Genomic DNA, 20,054 nt, shown 5'->3' with positions numbered 1-20,054 from the left:
TGTCTTTGTGCTCCTGCAGGGAGAGCAGGGAGGTGGATGAGGAAGTGGGGGAGGAGTCTCCCTCCTGCTCCCCCCTGGCTGCTTCTCTCTCCTCTGCCCCGGTGGTCCTGGTAGGGGGGATCTCCTCAGGGGGGAAGGGCAGGCTCTGGGGCTGGGGGAGGAGGATAGGAGGAGCTGATTCCCTCATCATCAGCAGGAGGTGCTCAGGTTTCTCTCTCTCCTCTGGGTCATCTAGGTCCACTTCGTGGCAGAGCAGAGCCTCCGGACCCAGCTCCTCCACGGGGGGGGAAGAAGGTGGAGGAGCTTCCTCTTTCAGTGGGGAGGGGAGGGGTTTGGGAGAGGAGATGGTCCTGTCAGGGCGGAGCTTCTTGTCTCCCCCGCGCTGCTCCCCCGCCTTACGCTTCTGGGGGGAGCTCCTCTCCTCGCCCTCCTCCTCCTCCTCCTCCTCCTCAGAGGCAGAGTCAGTGTCGGAGGTGGGGGAGTCAGGGGGGAGGCGCTGTGAGGGGAGGAAGTGCAGCACCACCATGGGTTCTTCCTGATGCTTGAGACCACCGCGGGGGGGAGACCCCACAGGTGAGGAGCTGAAAGAGAGTCTGGGAGGAGTTTCAGAGAGGAGAGCCCGACGGCTTTTGGGCCTAGAGGGGGAGAGCGGCTCCTCTACGGGGGACAGGGGGGTTGGCAGCTGCTCCTCAGGAGCTGACTTGATAACAGGTGAGGGAGGAGTATTAATTGTGAGAGGAGGTGTCTGAATTGACGTGGGAGTAGGAGCATTAATTGAAGGTGGAGGTGTCTTATTTGTCGTGATAGGAGGAGTTTTAACGGGGGGAGGAGGAGACGTTGTGATATCAGGAGCTGTGGGAGTTATATTGGCTTGTGTAGGAAGTGTCATGTTTGAGGGGGGGGGGGGAGAGTGTCTTAATGGAGAGGAGGGGAGGTGTCTTGATAGCCAGGGGAGGAGGCGTCCTGCAGACTGGGTTCCTCCCCTCCTGAGGGGGAGGAGTCTCCGGGTCTCTCTCAGGACTCCTCAGTTTCTCCTCCTCCAGGTGGACCAGCATCATGGCCGCCTCCACTGCCTCCTCCTGACGTCCCGCCTCCTCCTGGTCCTCCCTCTCTGATAGGCTGTCAGGTTTCTCCTGCTGCATGCTGGGACGCGGAGGTGTCACCACAGCGTCATTAGCCTTATTAGCATTGTTAGCATCGATAGCGGCCGACGTGGCATCAGCGACCTCTCTCTCCCTTCCTCCTTCTTCCTCTTCCTCTTGTTCTTCTTCTCCCCTCCCCTCCTCTTCCTCGGGGCAGGGTGGGGCTTCAGGCCTCCGTCTCCATGGAGTCGGCTTCTTGTCAGACGGGTCTTCTGAGTCGCTGTCCTCTGAGGAGTTCCCAGAATCCTCTGCAGAGAGACAGGTGATATATGTGGAGTCATTAGCATCAGCACTAAAATCTCAGCCGTCACACATGAGCATGTTTAGCATTTAGCAACAGCTACATAGCTTAGCACACAGGAAGTGGTCTCACCGTTGGACGCTCTGTCCGAGTCGTATATCCCTGAAGTTCTCCTGGTTCTCCTGCGGGGGGTGTCTGCAGGATGAGAACACACTGTGGACTGCTGGACATATATAATACAAGATGTGTCTGGGGTACTCCAATCTTACTCTCTCCGTTCAGGCTGGCGGGGGTCTCCGTCCTCCTTCCGTTGGAGCGGCCCTCACTGCTGGGGGTGTTGGAGACGCTGCGTCCGGCGGTGGGCGGGGTCCTGGTCTGAGGACGACCCCTCCTCGCTCCAGGCTTCAGACCTGGAGGCAGGGAGGGGGGCTTCTCTTCGTCTCGGTCTGCATCGTCTTTGTTCTGCAGGGGGTGGGGGAGGTTAGACAGTGTCAGACAGACTCTGTAGGAAGTGATGTCAGAGGAAGTGACACAAAAGGAGCTCACCTTCACCTTCTTCCTTCTCCTCTTCTTTGTGCCTTTCTCCACCGGCCAGATGATCCGGTCCGCCTTCACCCACTCATCGTACCTGAGGAAACAGCAGTTAGGCCCCGCCTCTGAAAACACCTGGGGTACGGTTGAATAGTCAGTTTAGCTTAGGAAGGTTCTAACGGAGTGAAATGATCCGGGAGTCCCTCAGTGGGGGGGAGAGACGAGTTAGCGGGAGACCAAGAGAGAAGGTGGAGAGAAGAGTGAGGGGAGAGACGAGTTAGCGGGAGACAGAGAGAGAAGACAGAGAGAAAAGTGAGGGGAGAGACGAGTTAGCAGGAGACAGAGAGAGAAGACAGAGAGAAAAGTGAGGGGAGAGACGAGTTAGCAGGAGACCAAGAGAGAAGGTGGAGAGAAGAGTGAGGGGAGAGACGAGTTAGCGGGAGACAGAGAGAGAAGACAGAGAGAAAAGTGAGGGGAGAGACGAGTTAGCAGGAGACCAAGAGAGAAGGTGGAGAGAAGAGTGAGGGGAGAGACGAGTTAGCGGGAGACAGAGAGAGAAGACAGAGAGAAAAGTGAGGGGAGAGACGAGTTAGCAGGAGACCAAGAGAGAAGGTGGAGAGAAGAGTGAGGGGAGAGACGAGTTAGCGGGAGACAGAGAGAGAAGACAGAGCGAAAAGTGAGGGGAGAGACGAGTTAGCGGGAGACAGAGAGAGAAGACAGAGAAGAGTGAGGGGAGAGACGAGTTAGCGGGAGACCAAGAGAGAAGGTGGAGAGAAGAGTGAGGGGAGAGACAAGTTAGCGGGAGACAGAGAGAGAAGACAGAGAGGAGTGAGGGGAGAGACGAGTTAGCGGGAGACCGAGAGAGGAGGCGAGGGTGGAGCACCAATGAGCTCCCCCTCATGTGAGAATGGTCCTGACACCATTTCAGCCCCGATGAGAAATGGTGGGGACAGACTGGAGCTCAGTGCTCTGACCCACAGACAGAGAGGGAGAGGAACATCAGAGGGACAGAAAGACAGACCTTAAGCTGTTCAGAGGTTCTGATGGTTCTGCTGGTTCTGATGGCTCTGATGCCTCTGATGCCTCTGATGGTTCAATAACTGTTCAGATGTCTCGCACTGATCTCTCTCTGATTCTAAACGCAGCCCGAGTGGAACACTAACATATCTACAGTGTGGTTCTGAGCCCGAGTGGAACACTAACATATCTACAGTGTGGTTCTGAGCCCGAGTGGAACACTAACATATCTACAGTGTGGTATCTACAGTGTGGTTCTGAGCCCGAGTGGAACACTAACATATCTACAGTGTGGTTCTGAGCCCGAGTGGAACACTAACATATCTACAGTGTGGTTCTGAGCCCGAGTGGAACACTAGCATATCTACAGTGTGGTTCTGGTTCTGTAGCTCCAGGGACATGTTGTTGTTGTTGTTGTTGTCCTTTGTTTGTTTGATGACAGTCAGTTGTTGATTGCATGCAGACGTTGATACAGCTGTCTCAGCTGATGTATATCACACTCATTCAGAACCACTTGTTGGTTCCGGACCTTTGCTTGAGGACATTTCCTCTAACTGGACCTGGTTGAATTTGAGTTGAACACCCCTGCTCTAGATGATAGGAAAGGAGCTCTGAAGCTTCCTTTACAGCCTCCTGTAGGAAACACTGGACCTTCCTTTAGGAGAGGAAAGGAGAACATGCTGTCCCACAATGCCTTGCGGCCGCAACATTTGCCATGACACAGCATCCGGCCGTTGACGGAAACAGCCGATGAAAGTTACGGTGCTGATGAAGCAGTTTAAAACTGATACCGTAACTTGGTTCTGAACGTTCAGCTCTGGATTCATCACAAGGGGAAATATGAACGGTACTTTTACTGAAAGGATCCAATAGAGTCTCTGAGCTGTGTGGGGTTTCTGAAGCCTTTACTACATGTTGAACTGTGATATCCAAAGTGATAGCTGAAGGCATCACTAGTTTATTATAACTCATTTGTATTTATTATAAATATGTCATATAATCATACCTATTGGATTCATGTGAGTTAATACGTGAGGCCGGAGGGGGGGGGGGGCTTTGTCATGCAGGGTATCTGTCTCTCTGCTGTCCTGGCTCATAAAGCAGAAACAGCACCATCAGAGCACGGTGCAGAGGAGAGGCTCTCTAGCTTTAGAGGAGCTCATTAATGACGGCCTTCATCATCAATACGTGGATAGTGTCGCTCAGTCGGGTTCTCAAAGCAGCCTCTGTTCCTCAGTCCTGTTGAGTTCTCCTGTCCACTGTTCCTTAACCCCGGGACGTTTCACACAGAGGTCAAGGAACAGTGGATAGAGAGACCATAGGAGCCCCGCCCCACCAGCCCCCGCCTCACCTGACGTTCCAGCCGAAGTAATGCACGAGGAAGAACTGCTCCCCGTTGTCGTTGTCTGTCTTCTTGATGTGCGCCTCGTAGATCTTCTGAGTCTTCCCTCTGCCATACTTCACCCTGACCTTCGTCCCTGTCACCGAGTCTCCGTCCTCCTCCTCCTCCGCACTGAACACACACACACCCCCCCTCAGTATCTCAGTATCTGTGTGTGTGATCTAGAGAAGACTGATCCTCCATGTGTTCGATTCTTCTCACCCTTCTCTCCTCCTCTCCTCGTCCTCCTCTTCATCATCATCCTCCTCATCGTCCTCCTCATCGTCCATCCTCCTGTTGCTGCGTCTCCTCAGTTCCTCACTGTGCTCTGTTCCTGGACATTGACCTGGTCTGAAGGGAGAGCCTCTATCTGGCTTCAGATGGCTCTCCACACACCTCCTCCTCCCCTACACACACACACACAAACACACACAGAATATAAATGATGAATAATTAAGAAAGCACTGATTATAAAACATATTGGGGGGGGGGGGGGTCTCCTGTCTCACCCTGGGTGAGGTCTGCATCTCCTTTACTTCGTCCTTCTCGCTCTCTGACTCCTCCCCCTCCTCTTCGGGCCCCGCCTCTTCCTTTGGAGACGCTTTAGGCTTCAGACCAGCTGGCTTCTGATTGGCCGGGGAGGGGGGGTGACGGGGGTTGTTGTGGTGGATGGTCCTGAAGCTGATGGAGGCGGAGCGGCAGTACTCCTCAAACCCATACAGGTACCTGAGGAGGAGGGGAGAGGAGGAGAATTGGAGGAGAGAGGAGCGGAAGAGAAGTGGAAAGGAAGCGAAGAGGAGGACAGGAGAAGAGGAGGAGAGAGGAGAAAGGAAAGGAGGAGAAGTGGAAAGGAGGCGGAGAGGAGAAGAGGAGGAGAGGAGGACAGAGGAGAAAGGAGGAGAGGAGGACAGAGGAGAAAGGAGGAGTGAGGAGAAGAGGAGGAGAGAAGAGGAAAGGAGGCAAAGAGGAGAGGAGGGGGAGAGGATGAGAAAAGGAAAGGAGGCGAAGAGGAGAGGAGGAGGAGAAGATGAGAAAAGGAAAGGAGGCGAAGAGGAGGAGGAGAGGAGAAAGGAGGATAGAGGAGTGGAGGAGAAAGGAGAAGAGAGGAGAAAGGAGGGGAGGGGAGGAGAGGAGAGGAGAAAGGAGGGGAGGAGAGGAGAGGAGAAAGGAGGGGAGGAGAGGAGAGGAGAAAGGAGGGGAGGAAGCGAAGAGGAGGAGGAGAGGAAGCGAAGAGAAGAGGAGGAGGAGAGGAAGCGAAGAGAAGAGGAGGAGGAGAGGAGAAGGAGAGGAGAGAGTTAACAGAGCAGGGGCTGCTGGGAGACCCAGCGGGGGCTGCTGGGTTAATGGAGCTCTTACTTCCTGTAGGCCGTCTTCACGTTGTAAGAGGCGGCAGAGTTCAGGACAGGGATCCCCAGATCCACGTACACCTGCTTCCACACCGTCCCAGACTCTATCTGTGAGACAGGAAGTGACATCAGTGGGTCACACAGCTGACAGGACACCAAAGTACAGAGCTATGGGTCACATGACAGGGGAACTCACCTTGTGGCAGCCCCCCTGCAGGTAGACCAGTCTGAAGAGCTTGAAGAGGTTCAGGTCTTTGTAGCCCAGAACTGGAGGCTTGTTGATGGGGGTCCCTGAGAACAGAAAGACAGACAGACATTTGAGACCCATAGAGGACCCCCCCCCCCCCGACCCTGATCCAGCTTCTCTCTCTGTAGAGACTCTGATGGGACCCCAGTCTCACCTCGGTCCTCCATGAACTTGTAGAGCTGCTGCAGAAACAGGTCCCTCTCCTCTGGGTCCAGCTCCTCCTCCGGCTGCAGACACACAGGGACACACACAGGGGGACAGACACAGAGGGGGAAAGACAGGGACACACACAGGGGGACAGACACAGAGGGGGAAAGACAGGGACACACACAGGGGGACAGACACAGAGGGGGAAAGACAGGGACACACACAGGGGGACAGACACAGAGGGGGAAAGACAGGGACACACACAGGGGGACACACAGGGGGACACACAGGGGGACACACAGGGGGACAGACACAGAGGGGGAAGACAGGGACACACACAGGGGGACACACAGGGTGACACACAGGAGGAGACAGCTTAGCATCAGACCCGTGCTCCGGTCAGAGACCCTGACTCAGGACCTGCATAGTTTGTTTCAGATAAAAACATGGATCTGAGACCGTTTGACCCCCCCTCACCTCCTCCTTTATGTGCTTCTTCTTCTTCTCCTCATCCTCTTCCTGGTCTTCATCGCTCTCCTTCTCCTCATCGCTGGAGGACGAGTCCAGGATCTGACTCATGTCCATCTTCCACAGCTCAGGGACTTCCCCTGACCTCAGGAACACCTGCGCCGCCTCGAAGCCTGTAGCACAGGGACCGAGTCAGACTGTCCAATCATCAGGTGGACACATCCTTCAATAACGTCTCCACACCTGCGGCTTCTCATTCTGAGCCCCGCCCCCTCGATGCTCTGCTGTAACAATCATCTGCAGAACACTGGTGCATTGTGGGAGATGTAGTGTCTCTTACCTCTCCTGCTGGAGAACTCAGACCTGGTGGCGCCGACCGAGGTGAAGGTGTGGACGTGTCTCCTCGCCACCGTGAAGCTGCAGGAAGACAGGAGACAGGTGAGACAGGAAAGAGGTGAGACAGGTGAGACAGGAAAGAGGTGAGACAGGAAAGAAGTGAGACAGGAAGCAGGTGAGACAGGAAAGAGGTGAGACAGGTGAGACAGGAAAGAAGTGAGACAGGAAGCAGGTGAAAATGAACTTACAACTTGGCGTCACTGAAGCTCCGGACCAGACACTGATCCTTCTTCACCTGCAGCTCATCGTTACAGCTGGGAGACACCACCTGCGCACACACACAGTGAGAGTGTGTCTGAGTGTGTGTGTGTCTGAGAGTGCATGTGTGTGCATGCGAGTGTGTGAGTGTTTACCAGAGCCAGGTACCAGCTGCTGGGCTCCTCCTCACTCTCGATGCTGCAGATCTTCCCCAGCAGCTCGTCATTCAGTCTCCTGCGGTTGTCCTCCTCATCCTCACTGGAGGACGAAGAGTTCTCCTCATCGGCCCTGAAAAGGAGACAGAGGGACAGTCAGTCCCCAGGTAATCAGGAGCGGGTCTCCGCTCAGAACCTTTTGGTAGCAGCTCAGCGTTTCGTACTCTGGTTTAAATAAAGTTTGTTGACACTCACACAGCCTGAGAGGAGCGTCGCCCGCCACGGTTCTTCTTCTTCCCGATAACCGGCGTGCCGAAATGCTCCGGGTTGGTGAGCGGCAGCTGGTCCAGCGTCTTGGGGAACATCACACAACATCAATAAAGTTGCACTATTCAAACTAACTTTACGCCTTATGAGACGAGAGCGAGCAACAGAGAGGGGTGGAAGGATACAGGAGTAGAAAGTAGTCTGTGTGTGTGTGGAAGGATACAGGAGTAGAAAGTAGTCTGTGTGTGTGTGTGTGGAAGGATACAGGAGTAGAAAGTATGTGTGTGGAAGGATACAGGAGTAGAAAGTATGTGTGTGGAAGGATACAGGAGTAGAAAGTGTGTGTGTGGAAGGATACAGGAGTAGAAAGTAGTCTGTGTGTGGAAGGATACAGGAGTAGAAAGTAGTCTGTGTGTGTGGAAGGATACAGGAGTAGAAAGTGTGTGTGTGGAAGGATACAGGAGTAGAAAGTGTGTGTGTGGAAGGATACAGGAGTAGAAAGTGTGTGTGTGGAAGGATACAGGAGTAGAAAGTAGTCTGTGTGTGTGGAAGGATACAGGAGTAGAAAGTAGTCTGTGTGTGTGTGGAAGGATACAGGAGTAGAAAGTAGTCTGTGTGTGTGTGGAAGGCTACAGGAGTAGAAAGTAGTCTGTGTGTGTGTGTGGAAGGATACAGGAGTAGAAAGAGTGTGTGTGTGGAAGGATACAGGAGTAGAAAGTAGTCTGTGTGTGTGGAAGGATACAGGAGTAGAAAGTAGTCTGTGTGTGTGTGGAAGGATACAGGAGTAGAAAGTAGTCTGTGTGTGTGTGTGGAAGGATACAGGAGTAGAAAGTAGTCTGTGTGTGGAAGGATACAGGAGTAGAAAGTAGTCTGTGTGTGTGTGTGTGGAAGGCTACAGGAGTAGAAAGTAGTCTGTGTGTGTGTGTGGAAGGATACAGGAGTAGAAAGTGTGTGTGTGGAAGGATACAGGAGTAGAAAGTAGTCTGTGTGTGTGTGGAAGGATACAGGAGTAGAAAGTAGTCTGTGTGTGTGTGGAAGGATACAGGAGTAGAAAGTAGTCTGTGTGGAAGGATACAGGAGTAGAAAGTAGTCTGTGTGTGTGTGGAAGGATACAGGAGTAGAAAGTAGTCTGTGTGTGTGTGTGGAAGGATACAGGAGTAGAAAGTAGTCTGTGTGTGTGTGTGTGGAAGGATACAGGAGTAGAAAGTAGTCTGTGTGTGTGGAAGGATACAGGAGTAGAAAGTAGTCTGTGTGTGTGGAAGGATACAGGAGTAGAAAGTAGTCTGTGTGTGTGTGTGGAAGGATACAGGAGTAGAAAGTAGTCTGTGTGTGTGTGTGGAAGGATACAGGAGTAGAAAGTAGTCTGTGTGTGTGTGTGGAAGGCGACAGGAGTAGAAAGTAGTCTGTGTGTGGAAGGATACAGGAGTAGAAAGTGTGTGTGTGTGGAAGGATACAGGAGTAGAAAGTGTGTGTGTGGAAGGATACAGGAGTAGAAAGTAGTCTGTGTGTGTGTGTGGAAGGATACCGGAGTAGAAAGTAGTCTGTGTGTGTGGAAGGATACAGCAGTAGAAAGTAGTCTGTGTGTGTGTGGAAGGATACAGGAGTAGAAAGTAGTCTGTGTGTGGAAGGATACAGGAGTAGAAAGTAGTCTGTGTGTGTGTGGAAGGATACAGGAGTAGAAAGTAGTCTGTGTGTGTGTGTGGAAGGATACCGGAGTAGAAAGTAGTCTGTGTGTGTGGAAGGATACAGCAGTAGAAAGTAGTCTGTGTGTGTGTGGAAGGATACAGGAGTAGAAAGTAGTCTGTGTGTGTGGAAGGATACAGCAGTAGAAAGTAGTCTGTGTGTGTGTGGAAGGATACAGGAGTAGAGAGTAGTCTGTGTGTGTGTGTGGAAGGATACAGGAGTAGAAAGTAGTCTGTGTGTGTGTGTGGAAGGATACAGGAGTAGAAAGTAGTCTGTGTGTGTGTGTGTGTGTGTGTGTGTGTGTGTGTGTGGAAGGATACAGCAGTAGAAAGTAGTCTGTGTGTGTGGAAGGATACAGGAGTAGAAAGTAGTCTGTGTGTGTGTGTGGAAGGATACAGGAGTAGAAAGTAGTCTGTGTGTGTGTGGAAGGATACAGGAGTAGAAAGTAGTCTGTGTGTGTGTGGAAGGATACAGGCAGTAGAAAGTAGTCTGTGTGTGTGTGGAAGGATACAGGAGTAGAAAGTAGTGTGTGTGGAAGGATACAGGAGTAGAAAGTAGTGTGTGTGGAAGGATACAGGAGTAGAAAGTAGTCTGTGTGTGGAAGGATACAGGAGTAGAAAGTAGTCTGTGTGTGTGTGGAAGGATACAGCAGTAGAAAGTAGTCTGTGTGTGTGGAAGGATACAGGAGTAGAAAGTAGTCTGTGTGTGTGTGGAAGGATACAGGAGTAGAAAGTAGTCTGTGTGTGTGAAGGATACAGGAGTAGAAAGTAGTCTGTGTGTGTGGAAGGATACAGGAGTAGAAAGTAGTCTGTGTGTGTGGAAGGATACAGGAGTAGAAAGTAGTCTGTGTGTGTGTGTGTGGAAGGATACAGGAGTAGAAAGTAGTCTGTGTGTGGAAGGATACATGAGTAGAAAGTAGTCTGTGTGTGTGGAAGGATACAGGAGTAGAAAGTAGTCTGTGTGGTGGAAGGATACAGGAGTAGAAAGTAGTCTGTGTGTGGAAGGATACAGGAGTAGAAAGTAGTCTGTGTGTGTGTGTGGAAGGATACAGGAGTAGAAAGTAGTCTGTGTGTGTGGAAGGATACAGGAGTAGAAAGTAGTCTGTGTGGAAGGATACAGGAGTAGAAAGTAGTCTATGTGTGGAAGGAATACCGGAGTAGAAAGTAGTCTGTGTGGAAGGATACAGGAGTAGAAAGTAGTCTGTGTGGAAGGATACAGGAGTAGAAAGTAGTCTGTGCGTGGAAGGAATACCGGAGTAGAAAGTAGTCTGTGTGTGGAAGGATACAGGAGTAGAAAGTAGTGTGTGTGGAAGGATACAGGAGTAGAAAGTAGTGTGTGTGGAAGGATACAGGAGTAGAAAGTAGTCTGTGTGTGGAAGGATACAGGAGTAGAAAGTAGTCTGTGTGTGTGTGGAAGGATACAGGAGTAGAAAGTAGTCTGTGTGTGGAAGGATACAGGAGTAGAAAGTAGTCTGTGTGTGTGTGGAAGGATACAGGAGTAGAAAGTAGTCTGTGTGTGTGGAAGGATACAGGAGTAGAAAGTAGTCTGTGTGTGGAAGGATACAGGAGTAGAAAGTAGTCTGTGTGTGTGTGGAAGGATACAGGAGTAGAAAGTAGTGTGTGTGGAAGGATACAGGAGTAGAAAGTAGTCTGTGTGTGGAAGGATACAGGAGTAGAAAGTAGTCTGTGTGTGTGTGGAAGGATACAGGAGTAGAAAGTAGTCTGTGTGTGGAAGGATACAGGAGTAGAAAGTAGTGTGTGTGGAAGGATACAGGAGTAGAAAGTAGTCTGTGTGTGGAAGGATACAGGAGTAGAAAGTAGTCTGTGTGTGTGTGGAAGGATACAGGAGTAGAAAGTAGTCTGTGTGTGGAAGGATACAGGAGTAGAAAGTAGTCTGTGTGTGTGGAAGGATACAGGAGTAGAAAGTAGGCCCTTACCTCGCTCTCTGCAAAGTGTCTCTCTCCCTTCAGACAAAGGGATGTACGACGAAGAGTCTTCTCATCTCCATCATCAAACACTGACACACACACACACACACACACGTTAAGGACAGTAAAATGTTATGCTTTTACATCCCATAATGAGCTGGAGGTGAGCCGGCAGCAGATTGGTCAGACAGCCAAGAGAAGTTGTGACATCACATGATATCAGCTGTTTTAGCGAAACCATTCTCATCATCATCACTCCTGCCCGACAGCCAATCACAGCGCTCCATTATCAGCTCATCAAAAGAGCTCATTTTAAGCCAATCACAGCATCTCATTCATCAGCCAATCACAGTGTTTCATTTTCCTCCTTGTCAACAACAGCCAGTCACAGCAGCCCATCCTCTGACTTTCAAAAACTACATTTCCTCTGAAGTCCAGAACCGATGTTTAGAAATCCACCAAGATAAACAGATGTTTGAGCGTCCTGTCAACAACAACAACAAGTCCTCCAAACTGAGGCTTGTCGTTGTTCCCCCCCCCCCCCCGCCTGTCTCTCCTCTGATGGTTGTCCTTATGGTGGTATGAGAACAGGGTCTCCAGCAGCAGGGTGGTCCCCCCTCCCTGATCAGCTGACTCACCAACGGTGTAGAGGCTGGCGTCCGTCAGCTTACTGATAACTGCCTCGCTGCTCAGACCCTCGTTAGTCTTCACCTCCACCGTGGAGCCCACCTGCAGACAGACACAGACAGTGAGAGACAGGCGGAGACCCCACCAACCAAAGACTCCGGACCAAGACTCAGGAAAGTGGTCCTCACCCTCAGCGGTCCTTTCACCTGGTCGTCCTGAACCACCTGAGATGTGCTCTCACCTTTCAGGTTCACCTGGAGACAGAGAGGACACGTGGGTTATTCTTCTGGTTCTGAACGGACCCCCAAAAGGTATAAAGAAACTTTGTGAGGATAGAGACACGTCCTGACACAGCAGCTGTGTGTGAGGACAGACTGACAGCAGCTGCTTCTGTCTGCTTCAAACAAACAGCTGACCGAGAGGACGTCAATACAGGGCGGCCAATAAACAGTGATCCTCTGCAGACAGACATCAAGGATCCTGAGAGTCCTGGTTCTGGGGGTCTGACCCTGGACTTCATGCCTGAGGTCCTGTTCCGGGGTCTTACCTTGACCTTCACCATGCGCTTCACAGTCTTGATCTTGGCCTCGCAGAAGGCTCCTCTGTACTTGGCGCTCACATCCGTCCCCACGGACAGGTAGGCAGGCTCGTCTGCTGCCTGAGAAACACACACACACACACACATTAACACACACACTCTCCCAGTATGCAGCTATTAGCCTCTTTAGCTGCTAGCATTAGCATTGTGCTAGCAGAGTGTGGATCAGTGGATGGATCCATGAGATGTGTGAACCAGCAGGAGGTCTCTGAGACATCGTCCTTAAGATGTGCTGTCTGTAGAACCTGAACCCATCAGGACTGCTCTGTGTTCTGGTTTCTGGTCACTTTGGGTGGGTCAAATTCACAGAGGGTGGTTTTAAAGAGAAGCTTCAGGGTCTCCCCAGCTTAAGGTAAGTCCTCACTCAGAGGTACATTCAGAAACACATCCAGCCAGATCTGAGGGGACCCCCAAAGGGGGGGAGGGTTAGGGTTATTCTGCCTTCATGTGTGTGTGAACACCATGAAATGTTTCTCCCTCTGGTTACAGACTTCAGTTTAACTTAAAGGCTTCATCTTAAAGACGTTAAGGGTCTTCCTTCAGATGCGTGACTGGACCTCTGAGCTCAAACTGGTTTCTGTTAACTCTTCCTTTAAAGAAGACTCTGCTGCTGGGTTCAGACCTCTGGTTTCCGGCATCACCTGGACTAAATGTTTTTGGGTGTATGCTCAAACACAAAAACGTTGGAGAAAGTGTGTGTGTTGTTGTTGTGATGGAATAATGTGGATAAAGCAGCGTCACATCGCTGTCATAACGGAGGACAGTCCGGATTCAGTTTCAGGGATCAGTTTAACGAGTAACGCGCCTACAGACAGGGTCTCCTTCAGGGTCTGTGGTCCGTCTGTGGTCCAGTCATGGTTACTCCCAGTGGAGCTGTATGTGATGTGTGTGTGATGGAGATGTGATGGAGCTGGGTGTGTGACGGAGCTGTGTGGGTGACAGAGCTGTGTGTGTGATGTGTGGGTGTGTGATGGAGCTGTGTGTGTGATGTGTTTGTGAGTGATGGAGCTGGGTGTGTGACGGAGCTGTGTGGGTGACGGAGTTGTGGGTGTGTGATGGAGCTGTGTGTGATGGAGCTGGGTGTGTGATGTGTGGGTGTGTGATGGAGCTGTGTGTGTGATGGAGCTGTGTGTGTGATGGAGCTGTGAAGGAGCTGTGTGTGATGGAGCTGGGTGTGTGATGTGTGTGTGATGTGTTTGTGAGTGATGGAGCTGTGTGTGTGATGTGTTTGTGTGTGATGTGTTTGTGAGTGATGGAGCTGTGTGTGTGATGTGTGTGTGAGTGATGGAGCTGGGTGTGTGACGGAGCTGTGTGGGTGACGGAGCTGTGGTGTGATGGAGCTGTGTGTGATGGAGCTGGGTGTGTGATGTGTGGGTGTGTGATGGAGCTGTGTGTGTGATGGAGCTGTGAAGGAGCTGTGTGTGATGGAGCTGGGTGTGTGATGTGTGTGTGATGTGTTTGTGAGTGATGGAGCTGGGTGTGTGATGTGTTTGTGTGTGATGTGTTTGTGAGTGATGGAGCTGTGTGTGTGATGTGTGTGTGAGTGATGGAGCTGGGTGTGTGACGGAGCTGTGTGGGTGACGGAGCTGTGGGTGTGTGATGGAGCTGTGTGTGATGGAGCTGGGTGTGTGATGTGTTTGTGTGTGATGTGTTTGTGTGTGATGTGTTTGTGAGTGATGTGTTTGTGAGTGATGGAGCTGGGTGTGTGACGGAGCTGTGTGGGTGACGGAGCTGTGGGTGTGTGATGGAGCTGTGTGTGATGGAGCTGGGTGTGTGATGTGTTTGTGAGTGATGTGTTTGTGAGTGATGGAGCTGGGTGTGTGATGTGTGTGTGAAGGAGCTGTGTGTGTGATGGAGCTGTGTGTGTGATGTGTGTGTGATGGAGCCGGGTGTGTGAAGGAGCTGTGTGTGTGATGGAGCTGTGTGTGTGATGGAGCTGTGTGTGATGGAGCTGGGTGTGTGATGTGTTTGTGTGTGATGTGTTTGTGAGTGATGGAGCTGGGTGTGTGATGGAGCTGGGTGTGTGATGGAGCTGGGTGTGATGGAGCTGGGTGTGATGGAGCTGGGTGTGTGATGTGTGTGTGAAGGAGCTGTGTGTGTGTGATGGAGCTGGGTGTGTGATGTGTGTGTGATGGAGCTGGGTGTGTGATGGAGCTGGGTGTGTGATGGTGCTGGGTGTGTGTTGGAGCTGGGTGTGTGATGGAGCTGGGTGTGTGATGGAGCTGGGTGTGTGGGGTGTGTGTGATGGAGCTGGGTGTGTGATGTGTGTGTGATGGAGCTGGGTGTGTGATGGAGCTGGGTGTGTGATGGAGCTGGGTGTGTGATGGAGCTGGGTGTGTGATGGAGCTGGGTGCGTGATGGAGCTGGGTGTGTGATGGAGCTGGGTGTGTGATGGAGCTGGGTGTGTGGGGTGTGTGTGATGGAGCTGGGTGTGTGATGTGTGGGTGATGGAGCTGGGTGTGTGTGATGGATCTGTGTGTGATGGAGCTGGGTGTGTGTGATGGAGCTGGGTGTGTGATGGAGCTGGGTGTGTGATGGAGCTGGGTGTGTGATGGAGCTGGGTGATGGAGCTGGGTGTGTGGGGTGTGTGTGATGGAACTGGGTGTGTGGGGTGTGTGTGATGTGTGTGTGAAGGAGCTGGGTGTGTGATGAGTGTGTGGAGGAGCTGTGTGTGTGATGGAGCCTTGTGTGTGATGTGTGTGTGATGGAGCTGTGTGTGTGATGGAGCTGGGTGTGTGATGGAGCTGGGTGTGTGATGGAGCTGGGTGTGTGATGGAGCTGGGTGTGTGATGTGTGTGTGATGGAGCTGGGTGTGTGATGGAGCTGTGTGTGTGATGGAGCTGTTTGTGATGGAGCTGGGTGTGTGATGTGTGTGTGATGGAGCTGGGTGTGTGATGGAGCTGGGTGTGTGATGGAGCTGGGTGTGTGATGGAGCTGGGTGTGTGATGGAGCTGTGTGTGTGATGGAGCTGTGTGTGATGGAGCTGTGTGTGATGGAGCCGGGTGTGTGATGGAGCCGGGTGTGTGATGGAGCCGGGTGTGTGATGGAGCCGGGTGTGTGATGGAGCTGGGTGTGTGATGGAGCCGGGTGCTGGGTGTGTGATGGAGCTGGGTGTGTGATGGAGCTGGGTGTGTGATGGAGCTGGGTGTGTGATGGAGCTGGGTGTGTGATGTGTGGGTGATGGAGCTGGGTGTGTGATGGAGCTGGGTGTGTGTGATGGAGCTGGGTGTGTGATGGAGCTGGGTGTGTGATGTGTGGGTGATGGAGCTGGGTGTGTGATGGAGCTGTGTGTGATGGAGCTGGGTGTGTGATGAGTGTGTGGAGGAGCTGTGTGTGTGATGGAGCTCTGGTGATGGAGCTGGGTGTGTGTGATGGAGCCGTGTGTGTGATGTGTGTGTGATGGAGCTCGGTGTGTGATGGAGCTGGGTGTGTGATGTGTGTGTGATGTGTGGGTGATGGAGCTGGCTCTGTGATGGAGCTGGGTGTGTGATGTGTGTGTGATGGAGCTCTGGTGATGGAGCTGGGTGTGTGATGTGTGGGTGATGGAGCTCGGTGTGTGATGGAGCTGGGTGTGTGATGTGTGTGTGATGGAGCTCGGTGTGTGATGGAGCTGGGTGTGTGATGTGTGTGTGATGGAGCCGGGTGTGTGATGGAGCTGTCTGTGCGATGGAGCTGGGTGTGTGATGGAGCTCGGTGTGTGATGTGTGTGTGATGGAGCTCGGTGTGTGATGGAGCTGGGTGTGTGATGTGTGTGTGATGTGTGTGTGATGGAGCCGGGTGTGTGATGGAGCTGGGTGTGTGATGGAGCTGGGTGTGTGATGGAGCTGGGTGTGTGATGTGTGTGTGATGTAGCTGGGTGTGTGATGTGTGTGTGATGGAGCCTGTGAGGAGCTGGTGTGTGATGTAGCCGTGTGTGATGGTGGTGATGGAGCCGTGTGATGTGTGGGTGATGAGCCTGTGGTGATGTGTGTGATGGAGCTCGGTGTGTGATGGAGCTGGGTGTATGATGTGTGTGTGATGTGCGTGTGATGGAGCTGGGTGTGATGGAGCTGGGTGTGTGATCGAGCTGGGTGCGTGATGGAGCTGTGCGATGGGTGTGTGATGGAGCTGTGTGATGGAGCTGGGTGTGTGATGGAGCTGTGTGATGGGTGTGTGATGGAGCTAGGTGTGTGATGGAGCTGTGTGATGGGTGTGTGATGGAGCCGGGTGTGTGATGGAGCTGGGTGTGTGATGGAGCTGTGTGATGGGTGTGTGATGGAGCGGGTGATGGAGCCGGGTGTGATGGAGCCGGGTGTGATGGAGCCCGTGTGTGTGATGGAGCCGTGTGTGTGATGTGTGGGTGATGGAGCTCGGTGTGTGATGGAGCCGGGTGTGTGGTGTGTATGTGATGGAGCTGTGTGTGTGATGGAGCTGGGTGTGTGATGGAGCTGGGTGTGTGATGGAGCCGGGTGTGTGATGGAGCCGGGTGTGTGATGGAGCCGGGTGTGTGATGGAGCCGTGTGTGTGGTGTGTGTGATGGAGCCGGGTGTGTGATGGAGCCGTGTGTGTGATGTGTGGGTGATGGAGCTCGGTGTGTGATGGAGCCGGGTGTGTGGTGTGTATGTGATGGAGCTGTGTGTGTGATGGAGCTGGGTGTGTGATGGAGCTGGGTGTGTGATGGAGCCGGGTGTGTGATGGAGCCGGGTGTGTGATGGAGCCGGGTGTGTGATGGAGCCGTGTGTGTGGTGTGTGTGATGGAGCCGGGTGTGTGATGGAGCCGGGTGTGATGGAGCTGGGTGTGTGATGGAGCTGGGTGTGAGCTGGGTGTGTGTTATGACATGGATAAGACGGGGTGTGTTGACTGTCTCAGTGCTCACTGTGACCCCGGGTCCATCTGTGTGATCCTGAAATCTGAGACAGTCTGTACTGGGAACCATCAGAGACCAGTTCAAGGCTGCACTCACCTTCATCTCTGCGGCTATTTGAGGGAGTCCAGCTCGGAAGATGGTGATCTCTGAAAGACAGCCAGGACATGAGGTTAGAGGGAGACAGACAGGTCATGTGTTCAGAGAGGGACAGACAGAGAGAGACAGACAGGGCATCTGTTTAGAGAGGGAAAGACAGAGACAGACATGTCATCTGTTTAGAGAGGAACAGACAGAGAGACAGACGGGCATGTGGTTAGAAAGGGATAGACAGAGAGACAGACAGGTCATGTGTTTAGAGAGGGACAGAGAGAGCCAGACATGTCATCTGTTTAGAGAGGAACAGACAGAGAGAAGGACAGGACATGTGGTAAGAGTAACAGACACCCTGTCCTGGTTGTTTAATTATGCTAAGCTAACCAGCTAACCCTCACTTCTTGTGTGGCTCAGCACTCCTCCTCCTCCTCCTCCTCCTCCTCAGTTCCAGTCTGAAGAACACACTAACTCAGTTAGAGTCCATCTAAACCCTGTTCCTCCCCCCGGGCGATGGTCTCTCTCTATCCGCGGATCAGACCCTCTCCTCGGGCTGTGGTTCTCTCTCTAGCCGCGGATCAGACCCTCTCCTCGGGTTGTGGTTCTCTCTCTAGCCGCGGATCAGACCCTCTCCCCGGGCAGCAGCTCCTTCCCGCTTCTCTCTCTCACTCTCTCTCTCTCAGCCGCCATGTCTGCTAGATCTTTGCTAACTTCCCCCCACCCCAACCCCCTTCTGAACCCCAAAGAGACCCGGTACTCACACAATATCCCCCAGGTCCAGGAGGCCTTTGAGCGGCTGTGAGAGGGAGGACCGTGTGTTCCTCTCCGGAGCTACATGCTAACGAAGCTAGCTGGTTGCTTAAATGGTGATTTAAAGCGTCTGATAACAAACAGGAAGACAGCCCCCAGCTGAAGCCCATATTTGGAATGCCCCTAGTGGCCAAAAGGCGGTACTATAACATACATGACGTCACGGGCCCAAAAATACTTTTCCCAATTGACTTACACTGTGAAAGAGACATCTCGTTCAATTCATGTTTATCTTATAGAACTCCCCAGCACGAAGTCTTTTATAGCCCTTAATTAAATCATTAGGGTGATGAAGTTGTGAAATGCACTAAAAGCCGAATCTAGAAGTATTTACTCTCTCCATTCATCTGAGCGGGAGAGAGTAGGAGGGGCTTAGGTTAAACTCAACGGCGCATGCTCTGTGGGCCCACATACGGGTACCTTTGCTCTCGATAGTCAGTTATTTTGTGCTTCATATGAGTAGCTCCATAGGAATGAACGGAGTCTCTTTATACAGCCTGCCTGATACTTGTGGAGAAGGTAGCTCCTGTTCCTGCTGAACTCACGAACACCAGGAACACACCGCGTGTTTCTGGGTTCTTTATTCAATAACAGAAGCTCCACAAAGACTAATTTCTTCATCTCTACTCTGAAAACAATGCTCTCCGCCGGAGAGAGAACCACCTCCTCCCGGTAACATACATCTACCAGCCGGTGCTTCTCCCCGGTTATAGTGTTAGTTTCCCCCGGTATATGATAGTAAAGGTTAATATGAAAGGTTATTACTCACGTTTTTCTCTCCGCTTCCTTCTCTCTGCGAACAGATTCACGAACAACAAGCTGTTGAGCCCGGAGCTCTGTTTCCCGACACCCGATTGGCTGCGGTGACAGCGGCGGTCAGAACAGGGAATGTGATTAGTTAACAGATCCCTCGGTTTCGATTGGACATACCTCGTACTTGCGTTGCTGTTGGTTAATACGAACACGGCGCCATGAGGGAAATGACGTTCTTGGCTGGAGACGCGTCCAATCAGAGGCAAGGTTCAAAGAAAAATCCGCAAATTGAGATTACAATTGGTCCCGCGCGTTTTGTCACAAACATGGAGATTTGCTATTGGCTGAGCGGGCTTCCTCTCTCTCCGTGTGTGTGTGTGTGTGTGTGTAGGACGCCCCGCCCCGATACGTGCTGGTGTCCGCTCACCAAATCCCATTCAAAAATCTATGAGTTGAATTATCCTCGTTTATCAACACGGATTTAAACCGGGAAAAACTATGCTGAGTACATTTAGAAACTACTTCGCATCTATAACGTATATACTCACTAAGCTGCAGCTGTTTCACTCATTAAAGTCGGTCTGCTCGGTCTCACAGCGAATTCCCATGCAGAGCTGCAGCCCTGAGACAACAGCACCGAGGACCGACAGTACACACTAATTACAGCTCTGTTTACACCGGGCTTGTTGTCTGACAGCTATGCCGAAATAAAGAGGACATATGTTGACTGATACATGTCGTATTTTTTATCTCTGTTTTAAAACCCTTGGTTATGACTGCAGTAAACATTCACTACTCTGGTTTCGGGATGGAGTATGGAGACGCGGTTTCCAGATGCCTGCCGTCGTCACACTATGGGATATGTGGACCCAGGCTCCACAACACACCACTCCACTCCGGGTTTCAGTGCACAAACAGCCACAGAACCATCGGAACCGAAGCCTGGAGGCGATACATCTGGGTTTCAACAGCAAAATCTTAGAAATTACGGGACTTTGAGTCGGTGTCGGTGGCACCGGTTTTAAGAGCAGGAGGGGGCGGGACCAGCGCTGTATGGCACCGGAAGAGAGTGACGTCAGGGCCATATAAGGCATGCTTCTCTGGAGAGGTTATTATTACTGCACAACACATGCTGGGAGGCAGGGGGGAGACAGGTGTGTCCCACAGGTGAGGCAGGTCATCA

The 20,054-nt window shown here is 52.1% G+C and overlaps 1 protein-coding gene and 1 non-coding gene across 5 annotated transcripts; both read right to left on the bottom strand.

Annotated features, from left to right (window-relative positions):
• Positions 1-597: 597 nt before the first annotated feature.
• On the bottom strand, positions 598-19,049 carry arid4a (AT-rich interactive domain 4A). Of its 4 annotated transcripts, none has more exons than XM_063908485.1 (21): positions 18,888-19,049; positions 17,315-17,364; positions 12,321-12,431; positions 11,962-12,027; positions 11,785-11,875; positions 11,156-11,235; positions 7,525-7,622; positions 7,270-7,402; positions 7,105-7,184; positions 6,861-6,937; positions 6,530-6,693; positions 6,060-6,132; positions 5,855-5,949; positions 5,669-5,766; positions 4,822-5,038; positions 4,535-4,719; positions 4,283-4,444; positions 1,930-2,011; positions 1,653-1,845; positions 1,516-1,578; positions 598-1,390 (listed from the first exon to the last, which is right to left on the bottom strand). In XM_063908485.1, exons 2-21 carry the CDS (start codon positions 17,318-17,320, stop codon positions 846-848), a joined length of 2,619 nt encoding a protein of 872 aa, XP_063764555.1. In that variant the 5' UTR covers positions 17,321-17,364; positions 18,888-19,049; the 3' UTR covers positions 598-845. The 4 variants fall into 4 exon arrangements, with proteins under 4 accessions (XP_063764555.1, XP_063764553.1, XP_063764552.1 ...); XM_063908483.1 differs by having other exon boundaries at positions 1,936-2,011; positions 18,888-19,039; XM_063908482.1 differs by lacking the exon at positions 18,888-19,049 and adding an exon at positions 18,070-18,192.
• Positions 11,326-11,407, bottom strand: LOC134882085 (small nucleolar RNA SNORD53/SNORD92). The gene has a single exon (XR_010168124.1). It is a non-coding gene; the product is annotated as a small nucleolar RNA SNORD53/SNORD92 (small nucleolar RNA).
• Positions 19,050-20,054: the final 1,005 nt, after the last annotated feature.

The sequence above is a fragment of the Eleginops maclovinus genome, chromosome 19, assembly GCF_036324505.1.
Source record: "Eleginops maclovinus isolate JMC-PN-2008 ecotype Puerto Natales chromosome 19, JC_Emac_rtc_rv5, whole genome shotgun sequence".
NCBI classification, from domain to species: Eukaryota; Metazoa; Chordata; class Actinopteri; order Perciformes; family Eleginopidae; genus Eleginops; species Eleginops maclovinus.
The sequence above is the reverse complement of the archived record's forward strand: the minus strand, read 5'-3'. Positions and strand labels throughout refer to the sequence as shown.